The sequence below is a fragment of the Lycorma delicatula genome, chromosome 5 (assembly GCF_047948215.1).
Source record: "Lycorma delicatula isolate Av1 chromosome 5, ASM4794821v1, whole genome shotgun sequence".
In the NCBI taxonomy this organism is placed as follows: Eukaryota; Metazoa; Arthropoda; class Insecta; order Hemiptera; family Fulgoridae; genus Lycorma; species Lycorma delicatula.
The window spans coordinates 81,086,744-81,101,081 of record NC_134459.1 but is presented as its reverse complement, the minus strand read 5'-3'; the positions used below and the strand labels follow the sequence as shown (position 1 = coordinate 81,101,081).

General features: G+C 31.8%; 1 protein-coding gene across 2 annotated transcripts in view; it reads left to right on the top strand.

Moving 5' to 3' along the window:
* LOC142325119 (facilitated trehalose transporter Tret1-like) overlaps positions 1-14,338 on the top strand; it is a 93,616-nt gene that overhangs the window by 39,830 nt on the left and 39,448 nt on the right. The window contains exon 1 of one of the 2 annotated variants that reach the window (XM_075366472.1): positions 9,720-9,841. The exons of the other annotated variant lie outside the window; for it this stretch is intronic. Within the exon in view, the coding sequence (XP_075222587.1) occupies positions 9,764-9,841 (78 nt within the window). The 5' untranslated portion in view covers positions 9,720-9,763. Of the gene's footprint in view, positions 1-9,719; positions 9,842-14,338 lie in introns of those variants that run through there. 2 annotated transcript variants of the gene reach the window in all.

Here is a 14,338-nt window from a genome sequence, read left to right as displayed (position 1 = left end):
AACAGCTGAATTTCGAAGTCAAAGGTACTGAGGTTGAAATCCTAGTAAAGGTTACTTGTTTTTGTACGGATTTGAGTACTAGATCGGATTTGTGTACTTTGTGATTGGGATTCAGTTAACCACACATTTCACTTCCTGAAATGTGTGGTTAACTGAATCCCTGACTAAAGTTTGGAAGTCTTTAGACCAGTAAATGTATCCTAGTTACCGGTTATTTTGAACTATTAACTATTTTTTTAAACAGATTATTTTAAATAATTAAAAACTGATGTGCCCATTTTGATTAGCTGAATAGAAAAATGTAGAGAGTAAGTAAGTAAAAGTAATCATTATTTGGACAGGAATGAAGCGTTATTTGAAAATAAAATTAATTACCTTGTACTCCAAATAAATAGTTCCGAAGAAAAAAAAATCCCTTTCGGCAGAGGCGGAGGTGCTAAGTAGGAGATAAAAAAGATTTCCACCTTAAAGTTAAGAAAAACTTGAAATTTACTCAATACAATGATTGCATGTGAAAAAAGTGTCACATGTTGAGCATACGACAAGCCCCATCTTTTTACAATTCCAGCAAAATTTTGGTCATCCCTTGCCGTTTGGGTTGGTTATATCAAACATTGTTACAGACAAAAGATAGGTAATGTTTACCTACAAAAGCTAGACAAAAGGTAGACAAAAGGTACCTGGCAAAAGGTAGGTAATGTTTAGAGGACTAACGACCACTTTAAACCGATTCGATACTGTGCCTATTAAGGGAAGTATGATTTTTTTTGTCTTCGAAACCCCATTTTTTCCATCTCCTGGCCCAATGATTGGTGATAAAAAAAACTTTACTTAGGTAAGTTTTAGGCCCTTATCCAAAGAATAGTAGGAACTTTAAACGAATTCAATATTTTACTTAATAAGAAAGTTATAGCGGTATTTTGTTTTTTTAAAGCCCCCATTTCCACTCCCATGGTCCGATTTTGCTCATTAACAAACTCGACCGAGATATTGGGTCGTTATGTTTTATGTATCAATTTTAAAGTGAATGGAGCAAAATTGCGGCAGTTATCGTGTCCACAAGAAAGTGAAATATAATATATATATATATATATATATATATATATATATATGTATGTATAAACGTTTGAACTGACGGTGGTTTTGGGGTCTGAGGGATGTGAAACGTGAAGATATGTCGAAATTTTCGTAAGTCGAATCATGGTACCTATTACAATAGGTAACCTTCTTATGAAATCTACCTAAAAAGTGCTGTAAAGATAACGTTGATAGCATACATTATACATTTGTATATCATATTGTTCTTAAGACAATGTGATGACTGATCATAATTTCTAAATTGACATTGTGTTGAAACGCGTAACGATGAAGTTAATAATAGAGTAGTTCTATAATGTATCCTATTAACGTGATTTTTACAGACTTTTTTACTTCCTGCCATCATAGCTCTAGAGTTATACTGCCCGAAGGAAAGTATGGTAATCAGTCAAAAACGGGGTATGGTTTTTTTTTATTTCTAGTCGTTTCATGACCCAGAACCCAAAAAAAAAACAAAAAACTAGGTAATGTGTGTTGTGTTTGAAACTTAATAACTTTTGACTGGATAAACCGATTTTGATGAAAGTTTGTATAGAGATTCGTGTATATAGGGCAGTTTGTTGGTAAAATTTTGGGATCAATATTTCCAGGGGGTGGGAGATTTTGGTGGTCAATTTTCTCTAAATGTTTCCAAGATAACCTCACTTTACCAATTTTTTTTTAAATTTCGCCAGAATTCCCCCAAAAATAGAATAAAGCTATTTTTTTATTTATTGCATATTTTTTAACCAATTTTTTTTAATGTCTTCCTAGGCATATTAGTAGCACAAGCGACCAAAAAATATAATAAATTGGTGGTAATATGGGGGTGGGGGAGCCGTTCAAAGTTTATAAAATATCGATTTTTTAATTTTTTGGTTGATTAAAATTTTTAATTATTAAAAGTTTAATAATAATTTTTTAGTAATATTACAATAGAATTTCATTATAGTTCACCCCTCGTCACCAAAAAATAAATATTAGGTAACTTTTTATTGGTTGTACATTTTTTAGTGAAATATTTTTTAGTATCTTCTATTTATCGTAGTAAACGTAGAAAAATAAATTTTTTTCTTCAAAGGTTATTTTGAGGTGAGGGAGAGAAAAAAGTATTGATTTTTGAATTTTAAAAAATTTTTGGTTTATTTAAACATATAATTATAATTTTACAGTAAAACTTCATCATAAATTACCCACTACCCCAAAAAAAATCTTAGATAACGTTTTCATGTATAATTATTTTTCAACTATACAAGAATAAATAACCAATGTCAGGAAACCAATGTTATCAGCTTTTTTCTTCGGAACAATTTAAGCAGAGTAGAGAATTTTTATCAAATTTTCTTCTCAAAATTTTGTAATTTTTCCAAATATTACTTCTTCATTCCCATGTGGTTACTTTTAATTACTTACTGTCTACATTTTTCTATTCAACTAATCAAAATATCAGTTTTAGTTTTTCCTTTAAATTTTTAAAAATAGTCTTATTTATTTAATTAGGTCAATAATCTATTAAAAATGTTAAGCTTATATGAAACGGTTTTTCTTTCATTATTTGTTTAATATTTTCAAGTCCGGTAAACCATGACAGTTCTAATACATTTATTCATTAGAGTAAAGTATATATAATTAGTATTTTTCATCCACACGAATAAATTATACAAAATTAGATCGATAATACATACATATAATGACTTAATATAATCGGATCCATATATATCTAAGGGTTGAACTTGAAAATAGTATCTTGTAAAACGTTAATTCTTAATTCTTCCACTACTGCAGCTCATACAGAAAAGTTTTTTTTGTAGCTTTACTCAACAATCTTTGTAATTATAAATCAGCGTATAAAAATTGTTAGTAAATAGTTTATGAACTACCAAATAAATAATAATTAACTACCGAGTAGTTAATAAATAATACTTGTTAGTAAACAGTATATAGTTGTAATTGTTAGTAAATAGTTTAAATTATCTTTACTGTTAAATAAAGGACCTTTTATTTCTCATAATATGTAATATTTCGTTTATCAAATAATTATAATTAACGATATAACAAATCCTGTAATTAATGTTAAAAGTAAAATATTCTAAAGTAGTCAGTAATTGAATAATAATAATAATAATAATAATAACAATGTCATGCAACAGTGACGGGAAGCATTACCGTGATCTGTTTCTTCCGACGTTGAGAGGAGTGCGGACCGGGAAGACTTATCCCTCCTCTAACGGTAGTGGAAAGCCCGACTACTCAAAAGGAGTAGTCGGGCGCAGGGACTTGCTGAACTGCACAGAGGAGGAAATCGTCTAAGAACTTCATGCACAAGGAGCTGTAGCGTGTCGACGATTGAACATACGACGCAACAGAGAAGTTGTACTCTTCTCCGCATCGCATGCCCTTTCAGTAAACCGAAATGTCCAGAGAAAATAAAGGCTGGTTTCCACAGATTGGACGTACGTCCGTTCATTTCGACTCCATTGCAGTGCTTTGCACGTCAGATATTGTGTCATACAGCGGCCAGATGTACGAGGGAACAGATCTGTGTTTGTGGTGAGCCATTGCACCCCGATGACCCGTACAGGGATCCACCTATCTATGACATTGTCATGGGCACCACCTTGCGAAGTCTCGGAATTGTTCGATTTATATGGATATATGGAAGAAATAGTTGTTCAGGAGGTAAAGACTAGACAAAATATCAGATACTTCGAAGCTAGGGAAATTGCGCTTAGCAGATCACCAGAGGTTCTGTACGACCTAGAAATGAGCGTTCGACCAGTCAGAGATGAACGAAAATGTAGCTGAAGCACAGAAGAATCCTGAAGCTAATTTGACCGCAGGTCAAAGTTTAAATAGAGAAATCTCCATTCAGGGAATCCGAAAAGATGTCAATGATAATAGAAAAAGAGACTGTTGATCGAGCAGCAATGGAGCACAAAGAACTCCAAAAGAGAAGATGAGCACTTTAGCCCTCTCAAAAATTTCAGCATGCATCCAGTCTAGACTTGAGTGCAATACTCCCCGTTTCACTCGAGCCGGTATCATCCGATACCGCAAACCTCCTCCGCAAAACTCCTCCGTGGTATCGGAGATGAACGAAGATTCCATCTCCGAGGCCTCAGATAATCTGTCATCAGAGGGGAAAGCCGTTAGAAGAATGGAAAATCGTTGACCTAAGAAAAAAATTAAGCGATGGGTATTATGAAACTAGTTAATTTTATAAGTTTTGTAAATTTACAAAGATTATAAATTTTGTGAACTTACTGTAAAGATGAGCTTTTAATAATTGTGGGATTTTAATCTGTTTTTGATAAAGTTGACAACAGTTCTTTAGAAATGGATTGTATGTTACACCCTTGTCTTCTTGTGTTTTTTTTTTTTTTGTCGGGGGGGGAGTTAATGTTCTATTATGACATGTCTGTTTTCTAGATGATCTATCTGACAAGACTAGTCTGCTGACTTGGTCGCTATTTTCGAGCAGGATGAGAATGCTTTAATTTGAAACAAGGACTAATGATCACAATAGTCGATAAATGTAAATAAAATAAAAGAATTTTCTTTTTAATGTAACGTTTTGAATTGTACTATTGAATAAATATAAAAAAAATAATCTCTAAAGATAAATATTAATTTAAAATTGTTGTGAGAGAACAACAAATACTGAACTAATATATTCTTTTTTAGAAAAAATTATGCATAAAATATGGTAAAATTATTTTTATTTATATAATTAAGAAAATAATAAAAGCGATAATTTAAAAAAAATTCAATTCTTTAAATTTTTACTTTTTTTAAGTAAGAATTACATTAAAAAAACTGATAACTTAATCTAGTGGCAATTATTAAGTTATCAGTACTCTTTTAATGTGATTCCTACTTAAGTATAAGTTTAAAGAACTAAATTTCTTTTTAAATCGTCGGTAGAATATTATTTATCTGATAAAATAGTGTTTAAATTTCTTGTTTATTTTTTTTTATTTTATTTTATTTTTTTTTTTACCTGCGTACTCATAAAAAACCGTTCATAAGAAACTTAAAGACTAAAAACCTAGATTCAAAAAAGAAAATGGAAGACAGAGAAATGACGAAAAAAGATTATTACTCTACGTGAAATAATTTTTGTAATAAGTGAATAGATATTTATTCCACGTTTTTCCGATTAATTTACTAAAAAAATAACGAATAAATAATTGTTCCAAGAAAATAAAAACATTAGTGAAATCTTTAATTATTTTTGGGAAAATCGACAAAATTGTTATTATTTATTCTTATTTTAATTATTATTAGTTTGAAAAGATAAAAAGTTTGGTTTTTAGCAAATTTAAGTGAAATTTAAACGATAATTATTCACGACGAATGTAAAAACTTTAAGGATCGTTCTACAGGTGAAATTAAGGAAGAAATTTCATATAAACATAGGTTCGGAAACGCTTCGTTAGCGAGAGTCGGCTGGCGAAAAATTTCGCCCTAATTTCTGCGCCTTCGGTAAAATTAAGTTAGATTGTAATATTTGAGACAAAAATTAAGGGGTAAATTTAGAGATTTTATGTGAAATATAACCTCAAAAAGTTTTTAAAATAGATCCCAGTACTCTATTTTTAGTAGCTTTCGAGAAATCTGGGATAAAAGACAAAAGATTTCGATCGATAAACATATTAATTCACGTTCGGTGTAAAAAAAAAACGTAGATAAATGGGTAATAACCATATAAAAGTTTTAAACAAAATCTGTAGAGAAATTGATTCTGAGTAAACTGGTATGAATAAAGTCCACAGAAACTAAATACCAACAAGAATTTTCTAGTATTAATTACTCTGTATAATAAAAATGGATTGAAATACTTTATATATAACTTTATATATTTGTTAATTAAAGAAAAATCCTTTATGATTTACGAAAGTTTCAAGTAATTGAGAGATCTTTAAATCGTCCAGTGCACTTTAACAACGTAAATGAATTACGAGATGTTTTGAACATTTTACGTAAAATAAAATGGTAGAAGCTATTAATGGAATCTGAAAGAAATAAAAATTATTTATACAAAACCGATCAATTCAGCACCAAAGAACCGTCTACTAGAATGAGAATGATTCAGCGGCATAAATCACTGTTTAACATTACTAAGAACGTTGTATTAAAAGCGTAATTCCTCTTGTTTCTTAAATATTTATTTTTGACATTTAAAAAAATTTTAAATGAAGGTTGTACATATAATTTTTTTTTTTTTCATTTATACAGCTATTATAGCCGTTAAACTAAAACTAAGTAAATTATCTGTAATTTGCTTTTAATATTCGCAAGTATATGCTAATAGGTAAAGTTCATAATTAGTTATGTAAAATGTGAACTACCGCTGATAATTTTACTTACTTCTTAACACGATTCCAGAATATTTAAAAATAAAATAATTAAACAAAAGCAAAATAAAATAAAATAAAATTGGACGTGCTACAATATTTTTGAAGAAATGCTGCCCGTTCTCGTAAATTATTATCAAAGTATTTAATTTTTTTTATCGATTTTTCGAAGAAAAGTACGGTATTACTTTCGGTCGCATGGTGGGACTGGAAGTGAAAATGAATTTTCTTTACGTTTTGAGGTATGAGGAGTACGAAAATATCATTCACTTAAATTAGGAGTTCCTTTTATATACATATATATATATATATACACATACACACACACACACACACACACGAGTATATTTATTTTTATAGGCCTAGGTATAAAATTCTGGCACTCAAAAATCCTTAAACTACTTGATAAAACTCATTTAGAGTTAGATACGCTATAGTAGTGTATCTGAAGTTGTTCACGTGAAAATTTGATGAATATTGGTTGAGTTGTTCTTGAGTTACACTAAATTTAAGTTCGAAAAAACTTTTGAGGTTATGTTGACTGTGATGTGGTTTTTCAAACGCGCTTTTGCAGTGAGTCACATTGATGAGTGAGATGCAACTTGATGCTTGTGTGTAGGGTGTCGACCCTAAACTGAAAACCATTGCGTTTCTGACAGCGAAATAGTGAGGGCGTCGGAAACGAAAAGTCGGTATTATTGCGTAGAACTGCGCAACAGTTTTTTTTTACTTTCCTACCATTATAAAATATAATAGAGGGAATGTATTGCTATTTTTTTTCCAAAAATATACCCATCCATATATATATATATATATATATGTGTGTGTGTGTGTGTGTGTGTGTGTGTGTGTGTGTGTGTGTGTCTGTGTGTGTGTGTGTGTCTTTCTTCTTAATCAGATGAAAGGTAGAGATCCGGTTTACAAAATATCTGTGTGTGTGTGTGTGTGTGTGTGTGTGTGTGTGTGTGTGCTAATTGGCTTATATTAGCTTAATATCACAGAAATGTGTTAAATTTGGTAAGATGACATTTTTTGACATGACAAATTTTTTTTTAAATCCTTCAAGGGATATTAAGGGATGTCATATCTTAATAAAAATATCCGAAAAATGTGATACTAATCTCTTCCCTCAAATATTTCAAGTACATCAATCTCGATGTTGGTTTTTACTAATTTAATTGTTAATTAGTAATTAAGTCTCATTCTGACGAATTTTTTAAAAAGAGAGAGAAAGGTAATGAAATTCAGTATATTTCATATCTTTAAACTGTGTTAATTTGAAATTTGATAGGATAAATTTAGATATAAATGATCCTAAACTATCCTACCTTTCATATTTTGTATAAAGTTATCGGACTCTTCCTGTAGTAGCGAGGCCATTTCTTCTTGAATGACACGATGCCGTATTTTTTACCACTTCTTAATATAGGTGAGTTCACTCTTAAAATGCGGAATATTTTAATTGAAACAAAGTAAATATAAATTCTAAAATGATTATAGGCAAATTAACACAAACAATTTTGTTTTATGTTGATTGTAAACTAAAACGCGTTGATCTCGTGAAAAACGTTCTGTTCAATTAAAAAACTCTAATATTATTTAAAAGTGTGAATTAATAAACACAATTTTTTTTCATCTGTTTTTATTTTTTATATGTTTAAAAGCGACATTACCCAGAAATATGAATAAATAAAAACCGATTAGAATTAGGGAATTACATTTTTTTTTTTAAATACACATGTGTGTGACCTTGTTTCACACTTGTATTTACGAGTGTTCTCACTCGTAAATAATGCATAATTGTAGAATAATTTCATAGAATCTGCAACGACTGTTAATAGAAAACAACTTGTATAAATTAACATTATTGCAATTTGTGAAAAGAATCATTTTAAATACCTCCATTTATCTAGTTCCTTTAATTTAATATCTAGATCAGTGACTCCCAAACTCTGCGCCGCGGCCTCTTCACAGAGGCGCCGCGAAATATTGTAAAAGCTTCATAATTAATTGAACCAAGACATTTATAATTATTAATTTAATGTTAAAAAAGTAAAAATATAATGAAGATACACGAGTTTTATTTATTTTTATCTCTTACTTACGAGTAGTCATACTTTTACTTAAGGTAGGACGCCATGGAAAAATTTTAATTGTAAAAAGACGCCGCGACTCGGAAAAGTTTGGGAACCACCACTGATCTAGATAGTTTATATCTAGATATTAGTAATTCTTTAATCAATATACTAGTATCAAAACACGAGTGGGTATCCGTAATTACTTTATATCGAAAATATTGATGATTTATATAAGAACACGTGCTTATTTACGCTACAAATACTTCTCAAAAACTGTGTGCATATAAGGAGAGTATACAGATGTGAAAGTACCCGCAACCCTAATGGTTGTGGGAGACCTTACATTAGAATAATTCCTGAAAGTTAGCATTTTCTTCACAAGCACACCATGTCACGATTACTAGGGAAGTGAGGAGTGAAGTAGTGTTTTCCGTAACCTTATTCATTGAGCTGACTACACTGTTGCACATTAGCATACCGAGTTCACCAAAATGCAGGTAAAGGATATTCAGCCCGTAAAATTTCTCCGAGCGCATAATATTCTACGTAACACATGTAAATTTGATCGCGGACATGACACGATTTTTTGGACGGGTTTGCGACATCGGTGTACATGATGAAAAGGTGGATGCAGCAGATTTAAATAGTTCGTTCGTTTTAAGTTCGTAAGTGATTTTAAACTATTCTTCCGAACATATCGTTTTATTTATTTATTGTCGGGTAAAGGATCTCACATATCCCTCAAGTTATGTGAAAAGGAATTAGAAGTAGATCACAACACCAAAGTAAATTTCGAAGTTTCATGCGGGAAGTTGTTCCAGCCATAATTTAAACAATTGGCCATAATTGGTGGAAGAGGGTAAAAATTTTAAATTTGATTTTTCTCGTAAAAAATATAATTCTGGCCCAATATTACCTCAACAATGAGTTTTCGATGGGTAGATCTGAGAATAAGGAAAAGGTTTTCCTTATGTTTTCGCAGAAACATTTTTTTTCTATTATTAATAATAGAATAAGACCATGCATGATTATTATTTCAGATGAAAGGCAAGGCTATAAGGACATCTAAAGCATTCCAAAAAACTGAAAATTTGACAGAACCAGACTGCACAATCACGTACAGCATTTTATACTTCCGCAGACGGCAGCACATGCCCAGTATATAGAAAATTCGTGGTGATTAGCGAAGTACACGACAAAGTTCAATACAGGACAACTGAAGGACTATTTTAATCCTATTCAGCGGAATTCATGTGGTGGCAACGTCATAGCAATATTGTTATATTTTTAAATCCTGATAGACGTCGACGTTTGATCCCCCAAAGAAGGGTAAGCTATTTCTAACATATGTTACAATTGTAGGACACAAATTTAAATAAAAATTTTAATTTTCACAGATTTACTTTCTTGACACATAATGAGTAAGATCCGCTTTTGTATAACGGAGGAAGCAACTACATAAAACATAGCAAAGTAAACTAGTAATTAATGTAGGATCGACAAATAATAATGGCTGTTACTATTACGCTGTATATGTAAATTACCTTTTATAACCGCTTCATAGTTTTCAAGCCGACCTTTTTTCTTATATCTCCTCATTAGAATAAGAAAAATACATTTTTTTCATTGCAATGAAATGAAAATATTATAGAATGCAGTATTACATTCTTAGCTGTTATCTCTTAGTAGAGCGACAGGACTGCCATCGATCAAGAAAATGATCTACCGGAATTTTGTTTTCACATCGTTTTGAGATTTTATGAGCTTAAAACAATTAAAATTTTGATTAAAAGATTATATATAAAAGTACGCATTATGAGTGTACGTTTGCGAAATTCGGCCTAACAGATCAAGAATACGTAAAATTAATTACCGTGTTTGCTGCTGTGCTAGCTTGTGACTTAGGAACCCACCAGGATGATGTACTGATGAACTTGGCATCACAAATCAGCTTATTTCGAAATCGCGAGTTCTAAAGTCCAAATCCTAGTAAAGGCAGCTACTATTATTTGGATTTGAATACTGGGTCGTAGATACCGGAGTTCTTTGGTGGTTGGGTTTCAATTGACCACACATTTCAGGAATGGTTGATTTGAGACAGTACAAGACTACACTTCATTTACATTCATACATGTTGTCCTCCTCTATGAATCATGAGACCTTGCCGTTGATGAGGCAGCAGCTCTTTCAGTAGTTGTTAAAGGAGTGAGTCAGAATGACTTAAACGGCCATATCAACATCACTCAGTCCTCTAAGTACTGCGCAGCTGAAAGCAATGGAAAACTACAGCTGCTTTTTTTCCAAGAAAATATGGCTCTCTGCATTTTCATATAGCAATGATGCCTTCCTTGGTAAAACATTCCGGAGGTAAACTAGTCCCCCGTTCGGATCTCCAGGTGGGGACTACTAAGCAAGGGGTCACCAGAAAATTAAAAAATAACATTCTACGAGTCAGAGCGTGGAATGTTAGAAGTTTAAAAAAGGTTGGTAGGCTAGAAAATTTAAAAAGGGAAATGGATAGGATAAATGTTGATGTTGTAAGAATTAGTGAGGTTCGGTGGGAAGAGGAAGGCGACTTTTGGTCAGGTAATTTTAGAATAATTAACTCAGCTTCAAATAATGGGCAGGCAGGAGTAGGTTTCATAATGAACAAGAAGATAGGGAAGAGAGTAGAGTATTTCAAAACGCATAGCGATAGAATCATTGTAATAAGGATAAAATCTAAACCTAAACCGACAACGATTGTTAACGTCTATATGCCTACAAGCGCCCATGATGATGATGAGGTAGAGTGTGTATACGAAGAGATTGATGAAGCAATTAAACACGTAAAAGGAGATGAAAATTTAATAATAGTTGGAGATTGGAATGCAAGCATTGGAAAAGGCAAGGAAGGAAACATAGTGGGTGAATACGGGCTGGGCAAAAGGAATGAAAGAGGGGACCGACTTACAGAGTTTTGCACGAAGTATAATTTAGTAATTATAAACACCCAATTTAAAAATCATAATAGAAGAATATACACTTGGAAAAAGCCAGGCGATACTGCAAGGTATCAGATAGATTATATCATGGTTAAGCAAAGATTTAGAAATCAACTCGTTGACTGTAAAACTTACCCTGGAGCAGACATTGATAGCGACCATAATTTAGTGATAATGAAATGTAGATTGGGGGTTTAAAAACCTGAAGAAAAGGTGTCAGATGAATCGGTGGAATTTAGAGAAGCTTGAGGAAGAGTAGGTAAAGAAGATTTTTGAGGAGGACATCGCAAGAGGTCTGAGTAAAAAAGATAAGGTAGAAAATGTAGAAGAAGAATGGGAGAATGTTAAAAAGGAAATTCTTAAATCAACAGAAGCAAACTTAGGCGGAATAAAGAGAACTGGTAGAAAACCTTGGGTTTCAGACGATATATTGCAGCTGATGGATGAATGTAGAAAATATAAGAATGCTAGTGATGAAGAAAGTAAAAGGAACTATCGGCAATTAAGAAATGCTATAAACAGGAAGTGCAAACTGGTGAAAGAAGAGTGGATTAAAGAAAACTGTTCAGAAGTGGAAAGAGAAATGAACATTGGTAAAATAGACGGAGCATACAGGAAAGTTAAGGAAAATTTTGGGATACATAAATTAAAATCTAACAATGTGTTAAACAAAGATGGTACACCAATATATAATACGTAAGGTAAAGTCGATAGATGGGTGGAATATATTGAAGAGTTATACAGAGGAAATGAATTAGAAAATGGTGTTATAGAGGAAGAAGAGGAAGTTGAGGAGGATGAAATGGGAGAAACAATACTGAGATCTGAATTTAAGAGAGCATTAAAAGATTTAAATGGCAGAAAGGCTCCTGGAATAGACGGAATACCTGTAGAATTACTGTGCAGTGCAGCTGAGGAAGCAATTGATAGATTACACAAACTGGTGTGCAATATTTATGAAAAAGGGGAATTTCCATCAGAATTCAAAAAAATGTTATAGTCATGATACCAAAGAAAGCAGGGGCAGATAAATGTGAAGAATACAGAACAATTAGTTTAACTAGTCATGCATCAAAAATCTTAACTAGAATTCTATACAGAAGAATTGAGAGGAGAGTGGAAGAAGTGTTAGGAGAAGACCAATTTGGTTTCAGGAAAAGTATAGGGACAAGGGAAGCAATTTTAGGCCTCAGATTAATAGTAGAAGGAAGATTAAAGAAAAACAAACCAACATACTTGGCGTTTATAAACCTAGAAAAGGCATTCGATAACGTAGACTGGAATAAAATGTTCAGCATTTTAAAAAAATTAGGTTTCAAATACAGAGAACAATTGCTAACATGTACAGGAACCAAACAGCAACAGTAATAATTGAAGAATATAAGAAAGAAGCTGTAATAAGAAAGGGAGTCTGACAAGGATGTTCCCTATCTCCGTTACTTTTTAATCTTTACATGGAACTAGCAGTTAATGATGTTAAAGAACAATTTAGATTCGGAGTAACAGTACAAGGTGAAAAGATAAAGATGCTACGATTTGCTGATGAAATAGTAATTCTAGCCGAGAGTAAAAAGGATTTAGAAGAAACAATGAACGGCATAGATGAACTTCTACGCAAGAACTATCGCATGAAAATAAACAAGAACAAAACAAAAGTAATGAAATGTAGTAGAAATAACAAAGATGGACCCCTGAATGTGAAAATAGGAGGAGAAAAGATTATGGAGGTAGAAGAATTTTGTTATTTGGGAAGTAGAATTACTAAAGATGGACGAAGCAGGAGTGATATAAAATGCCGAATAGCACGAGCCTTCAGTAAGAAATATAATTTGTTTACATCAAAAATTAATTTTTGAAAGTATATGTTTGGAGTGTTGCTTTATATGGAAGTGAAACTTGGACAATCGGAGTATCTGAGAAGAAAAGATTAGAAGCTTTTGAAATGTGGTGCTATAGGAGAATGTTAAAAATCAGATGGGTGGATAAAGTGACAAATGAAGAGGTAGTGCGGCAAATAGATGAAGAAAGAAGCATTTGGAAAAATATAGTTAAAAGAAGAGACAGACTTATAGGCCACATACTAAGGCATCCTGGAATAGTCGCTTTAATATTGGAAGGACAGGTAGAAGGAAAAAATTGTGTAGGCAGGCCACGTTTGGAATATGTAAAACAAATTGTTAGGGATGTTGGATGTAGAGGGTATACTGAAATGAAACGACTAGCACTAGATAGGGAATCTTGGAGAGATGAATACAGAACTATCAAACCAGTCAAATGAATGAAAGAAAAAAAAAATGTTGTCCTCAATTATCCTCCAAAACCTACCTTACGGTGGTTTCGGAGACAAAATATAAAAATGAAAGAAAGTACAACATGATCTAGGAAGAATGATTATATTATTTCTAATTAATTAAAAAAAGGAGAAAATTTTCAATTCGAACCATGTTTTTTTTATGATGTTCAATCACTAGTCTTCACCAAACGAACCAACCATGATGATTTTTTAGATTTTATTTTCTATAAATCCTTCTGGCGGTTATAAATATATATATTTTTTAATAAGTGGAAAAAATTAAACAAAAAATTTAATTTTCTGTATTGACGATTTGAAGATATATATGTATTTTTTTTAACCGACTTTTCGAAGAAAGTACGGTATTACTTTCGGTCACACGATGTGATTCTTGAATGAAAATGTATATTTTTGCGTTTTGAGGTATGAGTGGTGCGAAAATTGCATTTTCTTACACTGGGGGTTTCTTTATATATATATATAAAATTTTAGCACTCGAAAATCTCCAAAAGTAATAAATCAGTTTCATTGGAATATTTAGATATGCTG